This window comes from Oncorhynchus tshawytscha, linkage group LG23, assembly GCF_018296145.1.
Source record: "Oncorhynchus tshawytscha isolate Ot180627B linkage group LG23, Otsh_v2.0, whole genome shotgun sequence".
Taxonomy (NCBI): domain Eukaryota; kingdom Metazoa; phylum Chordata; class Actinopteri; order Salmoniformes; family Salmonidae; genus Oncorhynchus; species Oncorhynchus tshawytscha.
The window spans coordinates 19955134-19977206 of NC_056451.1; the positions used below are offsets into that span (position 1 = coordinate 19955134).

General features: G+C 43.9%; 1 protein-coding gene across 3 annotated transcripts in view; it reads left to right on the plus strand.

Moving 5' to 3' along the window:
* LOC112222782 (glutamate receptor ionotropic, kainate 2-like) overlaps positions 1-20914 on the plus strand; it is a 246155-nt gene extending 225241 nt beyond the window's left edge. For 2 of the 3 annotated variants that reach the window (XM_042304834.1, XM_042304835.1), the window contains 2 exons: positions 9144-9397; positions 18712-20914. In XM_042304834.1, coding sequence (XP_042160768.1) covers positions 9144-9397; positions 18712-18876 — 419 coding nt within the window. In that variant the 3' untranslated portion in view covers positions 18877-20914. Of the gene's footprint in view, positions 1-9143; positions 9398-9926; positions 10491-18711 lie in introns of those variants that run through there. The other variant, XM_042304836.1, reaches the window with a different exon arrangement.
* The last annotated feature ends 1159 nt before the right edge of the window (positions 20915-22073 follow it).

Consider the following 22073-nt stretch of genomic DNA (forward strand, 5'->3'; position numbering starts at 1 on the left):
TTATCATCTAATAACACAGCCCACTACGCTATAGCATGTTTATCATTTCATAACACAGCCCACTATGCTATAGCATGTTTATCATTTAATAACACAGCCCACTACACTATAGCATGTTTATCATTTAATAACACAGCCTGCTACACTATAGCATGTTTATCATTTAATAACACAGCCCACTACACTATAGCATGTTTATCATTTAATAACACAGCCCACTACGCTATAGCATGTTTATCATTTAATAACACAGCCCACTATGCTATAGCATGTTTATCATTTAATAACACAGCCCACTACACTATAGCATGTTTATCATTTAATAACACAGCCTGCTACACTATAGCATGTTTATCATTTAATAACACAGCCCACTACACTATAGCATGTTTATCATTTAATAACACAGCCCACTACGCTATAGCATGTTTATCATTTAATAACACAGCCCACTATGCTATAGCATGTTTATCATTTAATAACACAGCCCACTACGCTATAGCATGTTTATCATTTAATAACACAGCCCACTACGCTATAGCATGTTTATCATTTAATAACACAGCCCACTACGCTATAGCATGTTTATCATTTAATAACACAGCCTGCTACACTATAGCATGTTTATCATTTAATAACACAGCCTGCTACACTATAGCATGTTTATCATTTAATAACACAGCCCACTACACTATAGCATGTTTATCATTTAATAACACAGCCCACTATGCTATAGCATGTTTATCATTTAATAACACAGCCCACTACGCTATAGCATGTTTATCATTTAATAACACAGCCCACTACACTATAGCATGTTTATCATTTAATAACACAGCCTGCTACACTATAGCATGTTTATCATTTAATAACACAGCCCACTACACTATAGCATGTTTATCATTTAATAACACAGCAAACATACTACATATATAATGCTTTCATATTATTCAATAATTGAACACACTAATCTATAATACGAAACCGCTGTATGTTCACAGTTTACAGCAGGTATAAAATGTGCAGTGAAATGCTTGTGTGCTAGCTCCCTCAACACTGTAGTACACTAGTCAATATCAAATATCAGATTTGCTCTCTCTGGCTTTTCAAACAGAATGACTCCCTTGCACTAATGGGGCTCGCTAAGTAAGCTTCTGCCAGTCCTTCTGAACATCATCTTTCGTCATGTAAGCCATGGCTCTGTGTGTGTGTGTGTGTGTGTGTGTGTGTGTGTGTGTGTGTGTGTGTGTGTGTGTGTGTGTGTGTGTGTGTGTGTGTGTGAGAGAGAGAGAGAGAGAGAGAGAGAGAGAGAATGTAAGCACCCATGGACCCTTAGGGGCCAAACAGCTGATGAAATATCTGACATAAATAAATAAATGAATGGAGAGGGTGTTGGGTGGTGGCAGGCTAATTTACACGTTGTGTGCGGAGGTGCAGGATTTGATTATGGAGCTCAGCAGCAGATTGTCTTAATCCTGTTACACATGCAGCCCCCGGCAATGGCTGCCACAAATGAAAAGGAAAAACTCCTTGTAAGTACCTGGGTTATAAAGGGAAGATTGCTCTGGGGCGTCTCTACAAGACAACTTAACACAATGACCTGCATGCAAAGGATGCTGGGGGTTTTTGTATTTATTTAGGGAGACTGGGAAGTGGAGGTTGTCTTTCTTTCTATGTTTGGGAATTGTGGCTTTTATACGCTATGTAAATGAACTCTAAAAGGTTTTGGTGTAACAGTCTCCCTGTTATTTAGCTTGTTGTCTAACACATTGTTCAATATGCAGCAGGACACATGCCTTTAGAGAATACAACACGGTGTGTCCCGTTTGCCTAAGAGGATGGATCATTCTGTCCTTTATAACATCCGTGGCCATTTGCTCCATTTGTGTATGTTTGCCGTATTTCTCGGTCAGAAAGCACAGGGCCATTCACTTAGTGACTGTATGAGAGAGCAGCACAGAGGGTGTGTTTTCTCTGTGTGATTGTGTTTCCTGTGTGATTTCTCCTATAACAATATGTGTGACCAGGGTGTTGGCGACAGCTGGAATGGAATATGCTCTATGGATTGTGATGCATTTGCGAGGAACAATGCAGGAATGGGTTTGTCGTTGTGTGTGTGCGTGTGCGTGTACGAGTGTGAGTGTATGTCTGTGCATGTGCACATATGGCGTTCATGTGTGTGCATTTGTATTAAGTGTGTGCAGGTCTCCAAATACGTTTCTCCGTATGTGTGTGTGTATGTGTTTGTCAGGCAAAGGGTTAGGTTGTGCATCGCACACATTGTCGGTCTGTGCTGAAAAAAGGATGTTTAGCATCATCACTCCCTTGTGGCCCATTCACACGGAGCAGAGAACAAGGCATTTAAATAGCTAATCCTACCCTTTTAGTAGCCGTTACCATATGTGTCCTGTATTCCCATACAGCCTGGCCATTTAGCATATATCTCATTGACTTTAACAGAGAGGACTTGTCTGCCTGCATTAGTACCTGGGTGTATTTGGTTCTGAGTCCCTCTGGCAGACGCTCCCCAAGTCTGCACTGTAATGGACAGAGTTAGTGTTAGTTAGCACGGCCGTCCAGATGTTATCCCTCTCTAACTCTAATGGGATATTTACTGCATTGGCAACGGCGGTTAATTCAGAGTATAACATTTAGCCATAGAAGAGAAGAGTAGACCAGAGCAAAGTGTATACATCTGGTAGCTGATGATGTTAGATGAAAACAGATGAAAGTAGGACCATTGTGAAGTTGTATCTAAAGGGGATTGTTGTTGGCCTACATAAGGTGGAGTGGAAGGGGGGAGGGACACGGGAGCTGTGTAGCTGTGTGTCCACATTAGAGAGTGAAGCCCCGTAGTGACCGTAGTCCTATTGTACCTATGGGGATAGATCTCCCCACTCAGCCTTTAATGTGTGTGTATGGACGTCCTCCCTGGAGAGGTCATTAAGTAGAGTCATGCACAGTAGCGTATCAAACATCTGTCACAGGTTTGTTTATGCGACTCGTGCCACTCGGCCGCTTGTGAGTAAACTGTTATTTCCTCTGCTTCATACATCCATATCTCAGGAGGCTTTGTCTCTGTCCTCCTTCCTTCCCTCGTCTATCTCTCTCTCTGTCTCTCTCCCCCCTGCTTATCTCTGTCTTTGCCGCCGTCTCTCTCTCTCTCTCTATCGCTCTTTCTCTTCCTCTTTCTCTTTGCTCTCAATTTTCATTTTGTTTCATTAGGCCTTCTTAATCACTTACAGTATCAGGGAAGTGTATATTTTGCATGTCATCAGGCTGGCATTTGGTGCCGTGCAGTGCGGGGATGTTGTCGCGATGGTGGGTCGTTTAGCTCCGGATCATAAAAGACAGAGAACATCTCTGTAAGACCTGAATGGAATGCTGGGAAATGGGACATCTCCGAGGGCGGGACCCACCTGCTGTTTGAGCAGTGACCATCCTGTCCTAGTCCTGTACAGCAAAAAGAGAGAGGAGAGGGATATGGGGTATGAGGACAAATGGAGAAAATATGACAGACCTAGCTGGGGCGGAATGAAGATGTCAGTCTGGAAGAGTCTGTGAACTGCAGTTTACCAGAAAGTATATGAGAGCACAATCAAGCACAGGGTGGAATATGTTTGCAGAAGTGTTTTGATAATAACAGTATTCTCCAGGCATTTAGAGGTAATTGTAGGCCCTGAAAGTAATAATTTTAAATATTTACACACATCCATTTCCTCTCATTTATATTTCCCCCTGATCGACTTAACATGCAAAACAAATCTGGAGCTGTATTACAAAGAAGGAAAACAAAGTCTTAGAACAGGGATAAAAATACGACATGTACTTGAGCGTGCCAGGAACATTTTCCATGCTGTTTTGTGGAGACACAATGCATTAGAGACTGGTGTGCTATTACTGGCTTTGATCTGACAGATTACAGCTATGTGTCTTATCCTGGATTCACGATGGTCTGTCAGTTCCCTCTCCTATGTTTCTTCTGTTGGAGAATTAAGCCTCGACATGAATGGCTACCCCATGTTGAGAGGGCCTGTTTTCAGCTCGTCACATTTACATATTCTGTTTATCACTGAGAAACACAACGGTGCTAAACTTTCTCATCCATTTCTCACCCAGTAAGACTCAACAGAAAGAGAGTACTTCATTTCCATTTTCTAACCGCTTCTTCACCTGTCGCGTCATTGGAAGAAACAAGAGAATACACCGTATATGTTAACCACAATACAAAGATTCTGTGGACTCTATAGCGATCTCAGGCTACTGCCAACACATGTCCATGTTAGTTAACTTGAACTATTTTATCACATTTTTTCAAGAAAAGTTGCAATACCTTTGCACACATTAGAGTAAGCCAGAATTCAAATTAAGCAGGGAATTCATCAAATTACATACATGTTGTTGTTCGGGTAGCTTACGCTTGTCATCATCCTTCACATTGTGAGAGGGTATGCAGAAATCATTATCTAAAGACAGTTGGACCACAACCACATGATTTCACTGTCCATTTAGTTGTTATGGAGGATTATTAAGTGCAGACAATGACATTCTAGATTCTACTGAAATACCATGTTCCACTGCCCTGCAGAATATTTATGTTTGGCCTCTGCAGCAGTGCTGTTCAATTAACAGAATTGAATGATTAAACCAGCCATAAACTGAGCCTGCACAATGTGATATCATGCTGGAGCTTTGCTGGATCAGAAAATCCTCACATTAATTTCTCCCCATTCTGGGTTCTCTGGGGTTTCTCATTTTGTTTTGCTACCATAGACCTGGCTCTGGCTGGTATTTCAGGGCTGCATTTTCCTTCATTTCCTCAGTCCTAGGGCTGCAGGTAGCGAGTGAGTGATCTGACACACACAGGGCTAGCTACAGTAGTGAGTGATTTGTCACACACAGGGCTAGCTACAGTAGTGAGTGATCTTACACACACAGGGCTAGCTACAGTAGTGAGTGATCTGACACACACAGGGCTAGATACAGTAGTGAGTGATCTGACACAAACTGGGCTAGCTACAGTAGTGAGTGATCTGACACAAACCGGGCTAGCTACAGCAGTTAGTTATCTGACACAAACAGGGCCAGCTACAGTAGTGAGTCATCTTACACACACAGGGCTAGCTACAGTAGTGAGTGATCTGACACACGCAGGGCTAGCTACAGTTGTTAGTTATCTGACACAAACAGGGCTAGCTACAGTAGTGAGTGATCTGTCACACACAGGGCTAGCTACAGTAGTGAGTGATCTTACACACACAGGGCTAGCTACAGTAGTGAGTGATCTGACACACACAGGGCTAGCTACAGTAGTGAGTGATCTGACACACACAGGGCTAGCTACAGTAGTGAGTGATCTGACATGCGCAGGGCTAGCTACAGTAGTGAGTGATCTGACACACACAGGGCTAGCTACAGTAGCTGTTGTATGAATGTGACCCCTGAAGATAAATATATTTAGATGGGAATTAATTATACGAGAGTTAGTGCTGCGTGTTTCACATTAGTTATCACCATGGGGATAGATGTTTTGAAACATGTACTCTGGGCTCTGCCTGTCTGTTGTTGATCTGATAAAAGAGAGAGAGAGACACACACACAAAGCCTTGAGCTGACGATGAAGGACATAACACACCTAAAAGTATTCAGAGGTGGCATGGTGATCGCAACACCACTGTTCTCTGCTCTTCAGGCATAGCAACAGCACAGTGTGGAAGTGTTACTATGGAGATTGTCAATCACTGCGTGCCTTTTTGTCTGCCCAGCTCCTGCTGCTGTAGTATTGGTCCTTATACATACTAACAAGTAGCATTGTATTGTTCCCTGCATGGCTGCTTCTCAACAAACAGCCTTGATACTTAATATTCATCAGGCAATCTCCATGTGTTGTTCTCCCCTGTCCTCAACACAAGCCATCTATAGTTCTGAAGAGTTGTTTTCCCCTCTCCTCAACACAACCATCTATAGTTCTGAAGAGTTGTTTTCCCCTGTCCTCAACACCAAGCTGGGTATAGTTCTGAAGAGTTGTTTTCCCCTCTCCTCAACACAAGCTGGCTATAGTTCTGAAGAGTTGTTTTCCCCTCTCCTCAACACAAGCTGGATATAGTTCTGAAGAGTTGTTTTCCCCTCTCCTCAACACCAAGCTGGCTATAGTTCTGTAGAGTTGTTTTCCCCTCTCCTCAACACCAAGCTGGCTATAGTTCTGTAGAGTTGTTTTCCCCTCTCCTCAACACCAAGCTGGCTATAGTTCTGTAGAGTTGTTTTCCCCTCTCCTTAACACCAAGCTGGGTATAGTTCTGGAGAGTTGTTTTCCCCTGTAGAGTTGTTTTCTCCTCAACACCAAGCTGGGTATAGTTCTGAAGAGTTGTTTTCCCCTCTCCTCAACAACAAGCTGGGTAGTTCTGAAGAGTTGTTTTCCCTCTCTCCCCTCCAACACCAAGCTGGCTATAGTTCTGAAGAGTTGTTTTCCCCTCTCCTCAACACCAAGCTGGGTAGTTCTGAAGAGTTGTTTTCCCCTCTCTCCTATAGTTCTGTAACACCAAGCTGGCTATAGTTCTGAAGAGTTGTTTTCCCCTCTCCTCAACACCAAGCTGGCTATAGTTCTGAAGAGTTGTTTTCCCCTCTCCTCAACACCAAGCTGGCTATAGTTCTGAAGAGTTGTTTTCCCCTCTCCTCAACACCAAGCTGGGTAGTTCTGAAGAGTTGTTTTCCCTCTCCTCAACACCAAGCTGGCTATAGTTCTGAAGAGTTGTTTTCCCCTCTCCTCAACACCAAGCTGGCTATAGTTCTGAAGAGTTGTTTTCCCCTCTCCTCAACACCAAGCTGGGTAGTTCTGAAGAGTTGTTTTCCCCTCTCCTCAACACCAAGCTGGCTATAGTTCTGAAGAGTTGTTTTCCCCTCTCCTCAACACCAAGCTGGGTAGTTCTGAAGAGTTGTTTTCCCCTCTCCTTAACACCAAGCTGGGTAGTTCTGAAGAGTTGTTTTCCCCTCTCCTCAACACCAAGCTGGATATAGTTCTGAAGAGTTGTTTTCCCCTCTCCTCAACACAAACTGGCTAAAGTTCTTAACACCAAGCTGGGTATAGTTCTGTAGAGTTGTTTTGCCTTCTCCTCAACACCAAGCTGGCTATAGTTCAAAGAGCTCTTTTCCTCTCTCAACACCAAGCTGGCTATAGTTCTGAAGAGTTGTTTTCCCCTCTCCTCAACACCAAGCTGGCTATAGTTCTGTAGAGTTGTTTTCCCCTCTCCTCAACACCAAGCTGGATATAGTTCTGAAGAGTTGTTTTCCCCTCTCCTCAACACCAAGCTGGCTATAGTTCTGTAGAGTTGTTTTCCCCTCTCCTTAACACCAAGCTGGGTATAGTTCTGTAGAGTTGTTTTCCCCTCTCCTCAACACCAAGCTGGCTATAGTTCTGAAGAGTTGTTTTCCCCTCTCCTCAACACCAAGCTGGCTATAGTTCTGAAGAGTTGTTTTCCCCTCTCCTCAACACCAAGCTGGCTATAGTTCTGAAGAGTTGTTTTCCCCTCTCCTCAACACCAAGCTGGCTATAGTTCTGAAGAGTTGTTTTCCCCTCTCCTCAACACCAAGCTGGCTATAGTTCTGAAGAGTTGTTTTCCCCTCTCCTCAACACCAAGCTGGGTATAGTTCTGAAGAGTTGTTTTCCCCTCTTTTAGTTCTGAACACCAAGCTGGGTATAGTTCTGAAGAGTTGTTTTCCCCTCTCCTCAACACCAAGCTGGATATAGTTCTGAAGAGTTGTTTTCCCCTCTCCTTAACACAAGCTGGGTATAGTTCTGAAGAGTTGTTTTCCCCTCTCTTTAACACCAAGCTGGGTATAGTTCTGAAGAGTTGTTTTCCCCTCTCCTCAACACCAAGCTGGCTATAGTTCTGAAGAGTTGTTTTCCCCTCTCCTCAACAACAAGCTGGGTAGTTCTGAAGAGTTGTTTTCCCCTCTCTTTAACACCAAGCTGGGTATAGTTCTGTAGAGTTGTTTTCCCCTCTCCTCAACACCAAGCTGGCTATAGTTCTGAAGAGTTGTTTTCCCCTCTCCTCAACAACAAGCTGGGTAGTTCTGAAGAGTTGTTTTCCCCTCTCCTTAACACCAAGCTGGGTATAGTTCTGGAGAGTTGTTTTCCCCTCTCCTTAACACCAAGCTGGCTATAGTTCTGTAGAGTTGTTTTCCCCTCTCCTTAACACCAAGCTGGGTATAGTTCTGAAGAGTTGTTTTCCCCTCTCCTTAACACCAAGCTGGCTATAGTTCTGTAGAGTTGTTTTCCCCTCTCCTTAACACCAAGCTGGGTATAGTTCTGTAGAGTTGTTTTCCCCTCTCCTCAACACCAAGCTGGCTATAGTTCTGAAGAGTTGTTTTCCCCTCTCCTCAACACCAAGCTGGCTATAGTTCTAAAGAGTTGTTTTCCCCTCTCCTCAACACAAAGCTGGCTATTGTTCTGAAGTGTATGAGATAATAATAAGGGAGTGTGATTGAGTTTTAAATATTTCAAGCAGCATTAACATCCTGATTATATGGGCCCCTAGCCACAAGGAGAGCTCTCCAGTCGATGATATGAAAGTGGGTCGGGGAGATTTCAAGTGTTTTCACTTGGTTTCACCCTTCAGGTCTAATCAGAAGCCTCTGTATGTGACGGGGTTTGATCTGGCCAGCAGGGAACACGAACACGCCAGCCCTGTTTACCTGGCTGGTGCGGGGAGGCCTGGAGGCTGCTGGGAGTTTGAGGAATTATTCCCAGCACTGAGGAGATGCCGTGAACACGCGTGCACGCACACGCACACACTGGTGCAGAAGGGGGCACTTCAAAGCAACACGTCGGCAGCGCATTTATTTGTTAAGCAAAACAAAACAATGCACACTAGAGACATTACCACTAATTAAGCATGGCAACCAGTTTTAATTAGAGAAAAAAAGGAGCAGATAAAAGGAGGTAAATTGCTGGTCCCTGGAATGTACTTCAGATTTATTAGTGTATTGTTTGTGAAACCACTGTGGGAGCTGTATGGGAGAATCTATAGGGCATTCAGCACCAGCCAGGACACTGGTTTGGATGTTGGTACTACACACACACACACACACACTTTCCTCGTAATTACTATCCATCTCATCCTCACCTGCCTTTTTTGGTCCCTCAGGCTCTCCGTACAGAGACAAGATCACCATAGCGATCCTGCAGCTGCAGGAAGAAGGAAAGCTGCACATGATGAAGGAGAAGTGGTGGAGGGGGAACGGTTGTCCGGAGGATGAGAAGAATAAGGAGGCCAGCGCTCTGGGGGTCCAGAACATCGGGGGCATCTTTATCGTCCTGGCGGCTGGACTCGTCCTGTCGGTGTTCGTGGCAGTCGGAGAGTTCATCTATAAATCCAAACAAAACGCACAGCTGGAAAAGGTAAAGCAACATCCTTTCACGTATAGCCAGGTTGCAATGACAATGTGCCTCTGTGTGGATCTTATTATACAGAGATCTTTGACAAGGAGACAATTTTCCTACTTTTCTATTAGCTTTGTGTTTTGGCCCAGCTTACATTTATTTTGTGGTTAAAAAAAAAAAAATTGTATCACATATTTTTTATTTCTGACACAAAAGGCACAACATGATGAAAAGTAGAGACATTTAGTCTCGTTGTATTTGCACTAAACCATCCCTCACCTCATACTCAATAAAGTGCACTGGATGTTTGGATACGGGTGGAGGGGACATTTACACGTGTTCAGTATTAACACTTATTTGAATGTACATGATGTACAAAAGGACAGACAGACGGTAGCCATCTTAGTTACACTGAGATCACAAGGACACTTTTACATGATACTCAGGTCAGCTCCTGAAACACTGATGTTTATGTAGATACAGTAATGCACCATATTCTTTAAGACACAGTAAGTATGGGTTCATTTTCTTGCCTTTATCCACTTAGCCCCAACGGCACCAAGGTGATAGGAAGCGTGAGGAGTTCTGCTGTCACCACGGACCCTCCAAGCAGCTACCTGTAGACTTTAACCACCAGCTCAAATGACCTCCCGAAAGACTCCAGAGACTCCAGTCATCTACATTTACCTTACAATGCACAAATTGTACTTTTTTAACTTCAGATAGTTCCCGATTGGGAAGTCTCCATAATGCTGAAGTAAATGTCTTCATGTCACCCTCAACACACAGCCACAGCAATCCTCTCCCAAAAAACAAATTGTTATTATCAGATACAAACTTTTGGACAGACAAGCCAAACTGAATCAAGCTATAATTGCAAACTCTGAAGGCTTGGTTTTGGAAACACATGTAAGCTTTCAGATATTATAACATACTAACTACTCTACTGAATAATCTCATATTGAAAGTGTAATGCTACAACAACACATCACTCGTTGTCAACAGCATGTAAACCTTTTGATGTTCCCCTTAATCCCATGTCCTGTCCTTCTTGTCCTGATCTGTCCTTCCTCTCCGGTCCTTTCTGTCCTTCCTGGGATTCCTGACCTGTCCTTCCTGCCCTGTCCTTCCTGCCCTTCCTGTCCTGTCCTTCACGTCCTGATCTGTCCTTCCTGCACAGTCCTTCCTGCCCTTCCTGCCCTGTCCTTCCTGTCCTGTCCTTCCTGTCCTTCCTGCCCAGTCCTTCCTGTCCTTCCTGTACTTCCTGCCCTGTCCTTCCTGTCCTGTCCTTCCTGTCCTTCCTGTGATTCCTGTCCTGTCCTTCCTGTCCTTCCTGTGATTCCTGTCCTGTCCTTCCTGTCCTGTCCTTCCTGTCCTTCCTGGGATTCCTGTCCTGTCCTTCCCGCCCTGTCCTTCCTGCCCTTCATGTCCTGTCCTTCCTGCCCTTCCTGTCCTGTCCTTCATGTCCTGATCTGTCCTTCCTGCCCAGTCCTTCCTGCCCTGTCCTTCCTGTCCTTCCTGTCCTGTTCTTCCTGTCCTTCCTGGGATTCCTGTCCTGTCCTTCCTGCCCTGTCCCTGCCCTTCCTGTCCTGTCCTTCATGTCCTGATCTGTCCTTCCTGCCCAGTCCTTCCTGCCCTTCCTGTCCTGTCCTTCCTGTCCTTCCTGCCCTGTCCTTCCTGTCCTGTACTTCCTGTCCTTCCTGGGATTCCTGTCCTGTCCTTCCTGCCCTGTTCTTCCTGCCCTTCCTGTCCTGTCCTTCCTGCCCTGTCCTTCCTGCCCTTCCTGTCCTGTCCTTCATGTCCTGATCTGTCCTGCCTGCCCAGTCCTTCCTGTCCTGTCCTTCCTGTCCTTCCTGGGATTCCTGCCCTGCCCTTCCTGTCCTGTCCTTTCTGTCCTTCCTGGGATTCCTGTCCTGTCCTTCCTGCCCTGTCCTTCCTGTCCTGTCCTTCCTGTCCTTCCTGGGATTCCTGTCCTGTCCTTCCTGTCCTGTCCTTCCTGTCCTGTCCTGTCCTGTCCTTCCTGCCCTGTCCTTCCTGCCCTTCCTGTCCTGTCCTTCCTGCCCTGTCCTTCCTGCCCTTCCTGTCCTGTCCTTCCTGCCCTGTCCTTCCTGCCCTTCCTGTCCTGTCCTTCCCGCCCTGTCCTTCCTGCCCTTCATGTCCTGTCCTCTGCCTGCCCTTCCTGTCCTGTCCTTCATGTCCTGATCTGTCCTTCCTGCCCAGTCCTTCCTGCCCTGTCCTTCCTGTCCTTCCTGTCCTGTTCTTCCTGTCCTTCCTGGGATTCCTGTCCTGTCCTTCCTGCCCTGTCCTCCCTGCCCTTCCTGTCCTGTCCTTCATGTCCTGATCTGTCCTTCCTGCCCAGTCCTTCCTGCCCTTCCTGTCCTGTCCTTCCTGTCCTTCCTGCCCTGTCCTTCCTGTCCTGTCCTTCCTGTCCTTCCTGGGATTCCTGTCCTGTCCTTCCTGCCCTGTTCTTCCTGCCCTTCCTGTCCTGTCCTTCCTGCCCTCCTTCCTGCCCTTCCTGTCCTGTCCTTCATGTCCTGATCTGTCCTGCCTGCCCAGTCCTTCCTGTCCTGTCCTTCCTGTCCTTCCTGGGATTCCTGCCCTGCCCTTCCTGTCCTGTCCTTTCTGTCCTTCCTGGGATTCCTGTCCTGTCCTTCCTGCCCTGTCCTTCCTGTCCTGTCCTTCCTGTCCTTCCTGGGATTCCTGTCCTGTCCTTCCTGTCCTGTCCTTCCTGTCCTGTCCTGTCCTGTCCTTCCTGCCCTGTCCTTCCTGCCCTTCCTGTCCTGTCCTTCCTGCCCTGTCCTTCCTGCCCTTCCTGTCCTGTCCTTCCTGCCCTGTCCTTCCTGCCCTTCCTGTCCTGTCCTTCATGTCCTGTCCCGTCCTGTCTTTCCTGTCTAACACAATGCTCTCTCACCCAACAACAGCCTCATAAATCTCAAACGCCAACCCCTACTTAGCTCTCCACAGGAGCCTGGTCTGCACTAAGAGCTTTCTTCGACACCCTCCATCGATCGCACAATGCAGTGATGCTGCTGCTGCTTCTCGGCCATAAGCCCCCATATCAATGAATCACAGCATCTAGTCATGAAGTGATGTTCACAGAGTCCTTCTGTCAACGACAACACACACACACACAGCACAGCACTACACCCACAGACCAGCCAGGGTAGACGGGAGGGGAGTTCCCCCATCAATAGGATGTCATTTAAAGTATGCTAAAGAACGATATGGCTAATAAAAAGCCATAAGGAAGGTTGGTAGTGAGTAGAGTAGGGAGTAATAGTCAGCCGAGCCAGAGAAAAGAGAAGGAGAGTGATGATTTAATAGAAACCTCAACATCGTTTGATGTTGATCATGATCTCTTCCTGGTGTTCTTCAGCATGTCTTTGTGTCAGACACAGCAGTTGAGGAAGATACGTTTCACACTCTTATCAGCTCAGAACTAGGTGGAGGAGCGTGTCATACAGATATATCCAGACTGAGAATAGAATAGACAGAGAATAGACCTCACTCACATATCTCACTCACATACAGTGGGGCAAAAAAGTATTTAGTCCGCCACCAATTGTGCAAGTTCTCCCACTTAAAAATATGAGAGAGGCCTGTAATTTTCATCATAGGTACACTTCAACTATGACAGACAAAATGAGGGAAAAAAAATGGATTTTTAATGAATTTATTTGCAAATTATGGTGGAAAATAAGTATTTAGTCAATAACAAAAGTTTATCTCAATACTTTGTTATATACCCTTTGTTGGCAATGACAGAGGTCAAATGTTTTCTGTAAGTCTTCACAAGGTTTTCACACACTGTTGCTGGTATTTTGGCCCATTCCTCCTTGCAGATCTCCTCTAGAGCAGTGATGTTTTGGGGCTGTTGCTGGGCATCACGGACTTTCAACTCCCTCCAAAGATTTTCTATGGGGTTGAGATCTGGAGACTGGCTAGGCCACTCCAGGACCTTGAAATGCTTCTTACGAAGCCACTCCTTCGTTGCCCGGGCGGTGTGTTTGGGATCATTGTCATGCTGAAAGACCCAGCCACGTTTCATCTTCAATGCCCTTGCTGATGGAAGGATGTTTTCACTCAAAATCTCACGATACATTGCCCCATTCATTCTTTCCTTTACACGGATCAGTCGTCCGGGTCCCTTTGCAGAAAAACAGCCCCAAAGCATGATGTTTCCACCCCCATGCTTCACAGTAGGTATGGTGTTCTTTGGATGCAACTCAGAATTCTTTGTCCTCCAAACACGACAAGTTGAGTTTTTACCAAAAAGTTATATTTTGGTTTCATCTGACCATATGACATTCTCCCAATCTTCTTCTGGATCATCCAAATGCTCTCTAGCAAACTTCAGACGGGCCTGGACATGTACTGGCTTAAGCAGGGGGACACGTCTGGCACTGCAGGGTTTGAGTCCCTGGCGGCGTAGTGTGTTACTGATGGTAGGCTTTGTTACTTTGGTCCCAGCTCTCTGCAGGTCATTCACTAGGTCCCCCCGTGTGGTTCTGGGATTTTTGCTCACTGTTCTTGTGATCATTTTGAACCCACGGGGTGAGATCTTGCGTGGAGCCCCAGATCGAGGGAGATTATCAGTGGTCTTGTATGTCTTCCATTTCCTAATAATTGCTCCCACAGTTGATTTCTTCAAACCAAGCTGCTTACCTATTGCAGATTCAGTCTTCCCAGCCTGGTGTAGGTCTACAATTTGGTTTCTGGTGTCCTTTGACAGCTCTTTGGTCTTGGCCATAGTGGAGTTTGGAGTGTGAGTGTTTGAGGTTGTGTACAGGTGTCTTTTATACTGATAACAAGTTCATACAGGTGCCATTAATACAGGTAACGAGTGGAGGACAGAGGAGCCTCTTAAAGAAGAAGTTACAGGTCTGTGAGAGCCAGAAATCTTGCTTGTTTGTAGGTGACCAAATACTTATTTTCCACCACAATTTGCAAATAAATTCATTAAAAATCCTACAATGTGATTTTCTGGATTTTTTTTCTCATTTTGTCTGTCATAGTTGAAGTGTACCTATGATGAAAATTACAGGCCTCTCTCATCTTTTTAAGTGGGAGAACTACACAATTGGTGGCTGACTAAATACTTTTTAGCCCCACTGTATCACATATCTGTTTCAAGAGTAGTTGTTAGATGTCAGTCCATTTAACATTTTATTTCCACACTACCTGTGCCTATATGCTACAATTATATAAGTTGTGTACCTCAATATTTTAACACCCAATTGATAACCGACAAAGGTGTATATTGCTTTTCATAAATTCTCATAATCAATCTTTTTTTTTATGTCAGATGATCTGATAAGCAACACATGTTTTACTCATCCAAAGCAAATAGACATTCTCCAAGAGGTTTAAGTGTCACACAACCACAACGTGTATTTTAGTATGTGTGGCCTGTTGCTACTGTTTTAACTGTTAAACCTTGACACGATATGCAGAGTACCAAGTGTACCAAGTATTCCCATATCAATTCAATAATTAGTCACATTTGAAAATACCTGATATTTTATTTAATTGCACAAGATCCTTTACTTGAATGTGTCTTCAGTACAGGGTTGTATTTTCACCACGATGCTGAAAGTGTCAACTTGAAAATGTTCTACTAAGCATCTCTTTGTTGGGTTTGTCATGCTTGATAGCGCACACCCTGCAATTTGCATTTTTTAAAGTACCAGTCAGAAGTTAGGACACACCTACTCATTCAAGGACTTTTCTTTATTTTTACTATTTTCTATATTGTAGAATAATAGTGAGGACATCAAAACTATGAAATCATGTAGTAACCCCAAAATATGTGTTCTATTTTAGATTATTCAAAGTAGCCACCCTTTGCCTTGATGACAGCTTTGCACACATTCCAGCTTCATGGCACACTCTGGCACTATTTAGAAAATTTTCTATTTAGAAAATAGTACAAATAAAGAAAACCGTGGGAATGAGTAGGTGTGTCCAACTGCTACTGTATTCTGTGTAACATTAGAAAGGATAAAGAGAGAAATAAAAATAGCAGGTCATGTATTTCATGTTATGAGTCATACACCTTATAATGTCAACCTTTCTTAATATTATTTGCCAAATCCAAAAATATATGTTGTAATGACATTAATTGTATGTTTACTTGAAATTATTTTAACTAACTTAACTCAAATTGTGATTCAGAATAATTAGGTTTTCAGTCTAATATTTTCCACTTGTTATTAACTTTAATAAAAGATTGAGAAATATTTGAAGTTTTAGTAGGCTTTTCATTCTGGTTCACCCAATGAGGACTTTCTCTCATAAATCCACACATTCCCATCATCCCAACATGGCTGGCTTTCAGAAAAATACCATTATCACCATGGTTGTCCACTTCCCTCTCTTCCCCCTCTTCCTTCTCCACCTCTTCCTCTTTCTCATCCCCCTCTTCCTTTTCTTTCTTCTCATTATCCTCCACCTCTCCCTCCTCCTTCAGCTCCTCCTCATCTTCCTCCCATTTCTCCTCCTCCCCCTCCTCCTCCTCCTGCTCTTCCCTCTTCTCCTGCCTACTGCTGAGGGTGCTGCAGAGTAACTTGGCTCTCCAGGGACAGGGATCACCAGCTGTGTGTGAGGAACCATCCAGCTTCCCGATTTTGTGGACACACACACACACACACACACAGGAATGTACGCATGCACTTATATGTGTACACACACGCTCACACACACACACCTGCTCGGACAGATGTGTACACAGACACCCATTGACTATACACACAAAAATAGTGACTATTCATCTCTTACTTGCCCTCCATTTCTCCATCATGCTATCATGGAGTGAGAGATGGAGTGGGAGCTACTATGGTGTCTTTCATCTCAGCATTTTATACCAAACCTGAGGAGAAGTTCTGGGGGTCTATAGATCTGTGTACGTGGTGGTACAGACTGACTGGGCTGTACTGTACATGGGCAGCCTGCAAAATACCCACCAGTGCCTTCTTCCATTAATGGTAGTAAAAAAGCTAAGGCAGTAAAAGTGTTGGATTTATTATTTCTCCATCTCACCTCCTTAAGTGGACGTTTTCTTCCTGTCTTCCTCTGAGCCAGCCCAAAGTGCTCTGAGACCTGAGCCTGTTCAGCTCAGGATTGGCTCTGGTGATGGGGAAAAGGGGTCGTAAAACCTCTGTAATTCAATGGCCACCACTAAACAGCCACCATCAATCCAACTATGAGTCCAGCAGCCATGAGGCCAGGATGGAGATGTGTCCCCTGAGTCAGGGAGGGTTTTCTTAGCCTGTCTGGAAAGCCAGTTGGGTGGGGTTTTACTTTTGGAACTTTTCTATTGGCACTAGATGGCCACTAAGCCCAAGGCTTCATGAGGGGAAAGGTGTCTTAGGTAGAACATGTTATTCAATATCTCTTTCCCAAGAAAATCAATACTCATGAAAAGCATGTTTTCTGGAGGGCTTGTAGTCAATCAGCAGGACTTCTAGGAGTAATTCCATTTTTTTTGCGAGAAGAAGACAAACAATATGAAATTCTATAGATATGATTTATGAATATGATACACACATACACATACTAACATGTAATATCATATACACTCAGATAGGTACATACCTTCGTACACCCAAATCCATATACTCAATATGCATAGAATTTTGATTGGTGGTGAATTGATACAATTGTTGGTATGCTGGAAAGCGAAAGCATTAAAACATTTGCATGTGTGGGAGTCCTATAGCCATAACTATAGAATGTGTTCATGTGAGATACCTGTTCATTAGGACAACTCATAACAATGTCATAACCCTACTGGTCATAGATGAGGAAAAAAGGCACTAAGGAGAAGGCAGCCTGTTAGTTAAGCATTGGCATGAGTAACTGAATGACACTCAATCACTGGCTGACTTAGCAGCATAACGTCTTCACTGTTGTCTTCATCCCTGTGTTCTTGTTGGTAGACCAACCCAGCCTACAATTGCTTGAGGTGGGCAGAGGCCTTATTTCTCTTGACAGGATGGTTGAGCCCTTTCACATTCCAGCTAGTAAGGTAGACATCCCTCGGTTCTCTATCAACTCAGTTGAGGTTCTGAATTATTTGGAATATGTACTGTATCAGACATCACCATAGTGCCGTTCCAAAATGGAAATTGTGTTTTCATGTGAAGGATTTAACCTAGACTCGAAAAACATATTAGTCCCTTGGAATCTGTTTCCCCAATAGTACTTCCAGGAATAGCAGTCTCAGATTTAGTTGAGTCACTCTGCGTTGTTCATTGCACAATTTGCAAATGCCAGAGTAGCTTTGAGAAAAGGAGAAGGAAGAAGAGGCAGCAGCTTAATTGGCCATGCAGCTACATGGGATTTGAGTCAGACGAGATGTAATATGCATCAATAAGTCATGCTGCTGTATGGGCCTGGGCCCCGGCTGGGCTGCCTGGCAGAGAAGGATGGGGGAAATCTGCCATGGAGAAATCACTTTGGCTAGCCTAGAATGCTCACTGTGTGTGTGTATGGTGTGTGTGTGAGTGTGTTTGCACGCTTGCGTGTGTGTATGTGCGTTCGCTCGCCATGTGTGCGACTCCAGATGGACTCCAGCATCTCGGCACAGCTTTCCTTCTAACCCTCTTCAATCCACCCTTCCCAAAGCATTACCCCCCCTAGACCATCTAGCCCTTCCTTCATCCCAGCCCCTCCACTCACCAACCAAACTTCACATTCGTGGTTGATTTGAAACTGAATCGTTGCCAGGGCTAAAGGCATGTTTTAATTAGCAGTATGTCAACACATTTGAATAATTTAAAGCTATTAATGCAAACTACCATAACCAGGTGTTGCTGTACATGATCAAATAGCTGCACGGCTGTAGTAAGATACTTATTATACTGCAATAACAGTCTGTGGATAAATCTTGTTAAATCTAATCTTGTTAAATCTATTTTCTCCCAAATACAAGAGGAAGCCCTGCCAACCTCCAGTGCAAATCCTGTCCTGATTCCCACCTACATCTAGCTCCTTTATCCACCTACTACACTAAAAGACTATGGACATGCAACCTCCAACCAACTCCCCCAGCCCCAGCTAGAACTCCAGCCCCAGCCCACCCACCCTATCCTGAGCCAGCTCCTCTCTCCCCTGCCTGCTCTGTGTCACCATGGCAGCTCTCAGAGAGGGGCCTGTAGAGAGCCTGCCTTGGGGAAGTAGAAGCTCTGCAGTGCTCTGCTCTGCTGAGCTTATTACTGCCAAATTGTTTGGAACTAGAGGAGGCTCTCTCTGAAACCCCTGTTTTCTCTCTCTCTTTCTCTTTCTGACTCTCTCTTTCTCTTTCTGACTCTCTCTTTCTCTCTCTCCTACAGAGGTCCTTCTGCAGTGCCATAGTGGACGAATTGCGGGTGTCCCTCAAGTGCCAGCGGCGCCTCAAACACAAGCCTCAGCCGCCCGTCATGGTCAAGACAGAGGACGTCATCAACATGCACACCTTCAACGACCGCAGACTGCCAGGCAAAGAGACCATGGCCTAGAACAGGACTCCCTCTCTCCCTCTCTCTCTCTCTCTCTCTCTCTCTCGCTCTCGCTCTCGCTCTCGCTCTCGCTCTGCTGTCACTGGGAGGCGTGTAGGGTGAAGAGACACTGGGGGATGGAGGAAGGGTGATAGTTGATTTATGTGAGTATATGGGGGGGGGGTAAGAGAGATGGGAGAAGAGAAGAGAGGAGCTGAGCTGCTCTGATCACTGACTGTCTGGCATCTTTGTTTCGAAACACTAAGCTAGAAATGAAAAGAGATTCAACAATGTTTCCTGTGGAAATAACTTGAACCAACCTGGGAGCAATTCAATGTGAGTTACCTCATTACTCTACCTGGCAATGCACCTGAGCAAGGAGTGACCAAGTGGTGCCATGATTTAGTATCAAAAAAAGAGAGAGATTAACCCAGGATTCAGAGGAAAGGAGGGATGGCAGGTTAAATTGAAAGTATAGAATATCATACAGCTACTGTATATGTTTGGTTGTCCCTTAGAAATCACAGGTCCAAATTGAATTAATATTTATATGCTACCCAACCACTCTCTCTCTCACTGAGTAGAATCAGGAGAACGTTAGGTAGAATCAGGAGAACGTACATCACTCAGTCATAGTTATGGAGCAAACACATACACAGACACTAATAGAAGAAATGGAGAGAAAATCAGTTGGCGAGTGTGTAAAGGACACATCTTGTTATTATTCAACCATAGAAGAAGAAGGAGACCAGATGGGCTAGAAACAGCCAGTTCCAAATGAAACCCAAAGCCCAAAACGCATTGGTGAGCAGGACAAAACTGCTCCCAACATGTACAGAGGCATCGTTTATTCATGTGATTCACTGTTGGAAAGAATACAGTACATTATCCATCAGGCAATAGGTTATTTCATTTATTTTGTTTTCAGAGTACTAAACATTTTGTTAAATTATGGGGGATGGGAAAAACATTTTGAATAAAAACATATATACATATATAAATACAAGCAGAGACAGATGACCGGGGGAGGGGCAGTGATGTAACAGAGGAATTAGGTGATAGGAACTGGAAGTGACATGAGTGGCGGACATGATGAAAGTACTAACCTTAGAAACCTTAGTCGTTTGAATTGAAGGAAAGCAGGACAGCAGTAGTGGATCTGAAACTAAATTCACAGCAATCACACAACATGAGGAATTTATTTATTCAAGTATTTATTATTTTATTTATGAATTTCTTTATTTATATTTTCATGGACTGGATTTTCACAGAAGCTGCAAGGATACAGTACACACCTCATTTTCAGATTTGATGGGTACAAATGTTTTGGTTTTCTTTTTTGTTCAATGTCAAGTCTCAAGTTTCTTTTTGTTACTCTAGTGGCTTTTATTTTAGTAACAAAATCCTCACATTTACTTGTCCAAATGCAATTTCTATGAAAAAAGTGTTTTTGTACGAAGAAAAGAAAACATTTTGTAATCATTTTTATCAACAACAAAATGTACCACGGGTGTCACCACGGCAGACAGCGAGCCTCTCTCTCCACTGTGGGCCGTGTGGGCGTCCCAAGGGATAGCAGCCCCATCTAGGATAGCCCCGTCAGGCCTAACACAATCCCCTCCAGGGGGTCACGAGAACAACCGGCCTCACACCGATGGGGTCTCCAGAGCATTCTGGTTGAGCTTCAGTGGCATAAAACATGTTTTGGAAAAACTATTTTTATCATGTAAAGGAATCATATTTAAAAGAAAGATATTTTTACTTCAGGTGAAAAGAGTAATGATTAAACAATAATTAGAACAATAAATATATACACACAAAGAAGTTGAAGTGAAGAGGACTGCCAACGATGCTTATCATTCTACACCCCTGACTTCCAATAGACTGCTAGATTTCAGTGCTGAGAAATTGTGTGTAAATGGTTTTAAAAACAGAGAAATATGTATTTAACAGAATAAGGAACACCTAACTAATTTTGAACATGTTATGAAAACTAAACGGAGTGCACACAGTTTACTGTTTGAAGTTGATGCACAAGTTTAAAGAAAATAAAAAAAAATCTTCACATCTTTGTGGTGTCGTTCATTTGACTCTAAAGCAAAATGTTTTTTACACCATTACATTGTAACAGCTTGGATCAGACGCTAAACAGAACAAAGAGCAAAGTGAACAGAAAACACAATAAAAGACTGATGGAATATGGGATATATATATGTATATGAACACAAAAATCGAATGAAGAACAAAGCAAGTCGACGATGGGCCCAAAAGAAAAAGAAACCACAGCATTTGAACAGAAAGATAATAACCTTTTTTTGTTGATTTGTTTCGTTTTTAACGTTTTTACCATATAATGTTGACTGTGTGCGCTCACCCTGCGTGTTTGTACTCCACATCCTTCCATCTGGAGAGCAGCTGTGGAAATACTGACATGAATGAAAAAACAAAGGGCAATCAATCCATTAGGTCTATTTGAAAAAGTGTAAATGTTATTCATCTTTAACAGCCGGGTACACATGAAAGGATTCCTATTTGAAAGACACAAAATGTACATCAGATCTGCCATGCATACCCATTAATGCATTTATATTAGCAGTTAGGAATATTGGCAAAATAAATGATTATACTATACAACAACTATACAACACAGGGTTATTCAATATGTAAGCCTATAGAGCAGTAATGTCCCAGACTGCATGTAGACTGAGAGAATCTGCCAGAACTGAATGGGATGTGTGAATTCCGAACAGCATTACTTCTGGTTTTGGGGTTTTCACGCTGGTTAGTTGGACATATCAGGTTTGGGCGAAGGAGGTGCTTAAACTGCTTCGCCTGCAGTGCTTTGTGCATTTGCGCACATGGATCGGAAGGGGGGAGGCTGAGAGTTTCGAGGGTGGAGACTTCATTTTTGCCGGAACTCTTTATTTTTGACACGTGTGAACACTGAAGTTAATCACTTACGCAAGATTTTTACTTCTGGGTTAACAGAGATGAATAGAGCACTTGTACAATTATTCCCAAGCCATTGAAACGAGACAAATTCTATAAATGCATGACTCTCTGTGAGAGTAATCACATGCACACTTAATGCTCAAATGTATGTGCATGTACAATGATAAGCGGGTTCCAGTGACTCACAGATTTTATTAGATGGGGATTGTTGTGGATGGGGAGATGCTGTCCTTGATGGCAAGAGGAGAGGAAACTGCCTTGTAGCA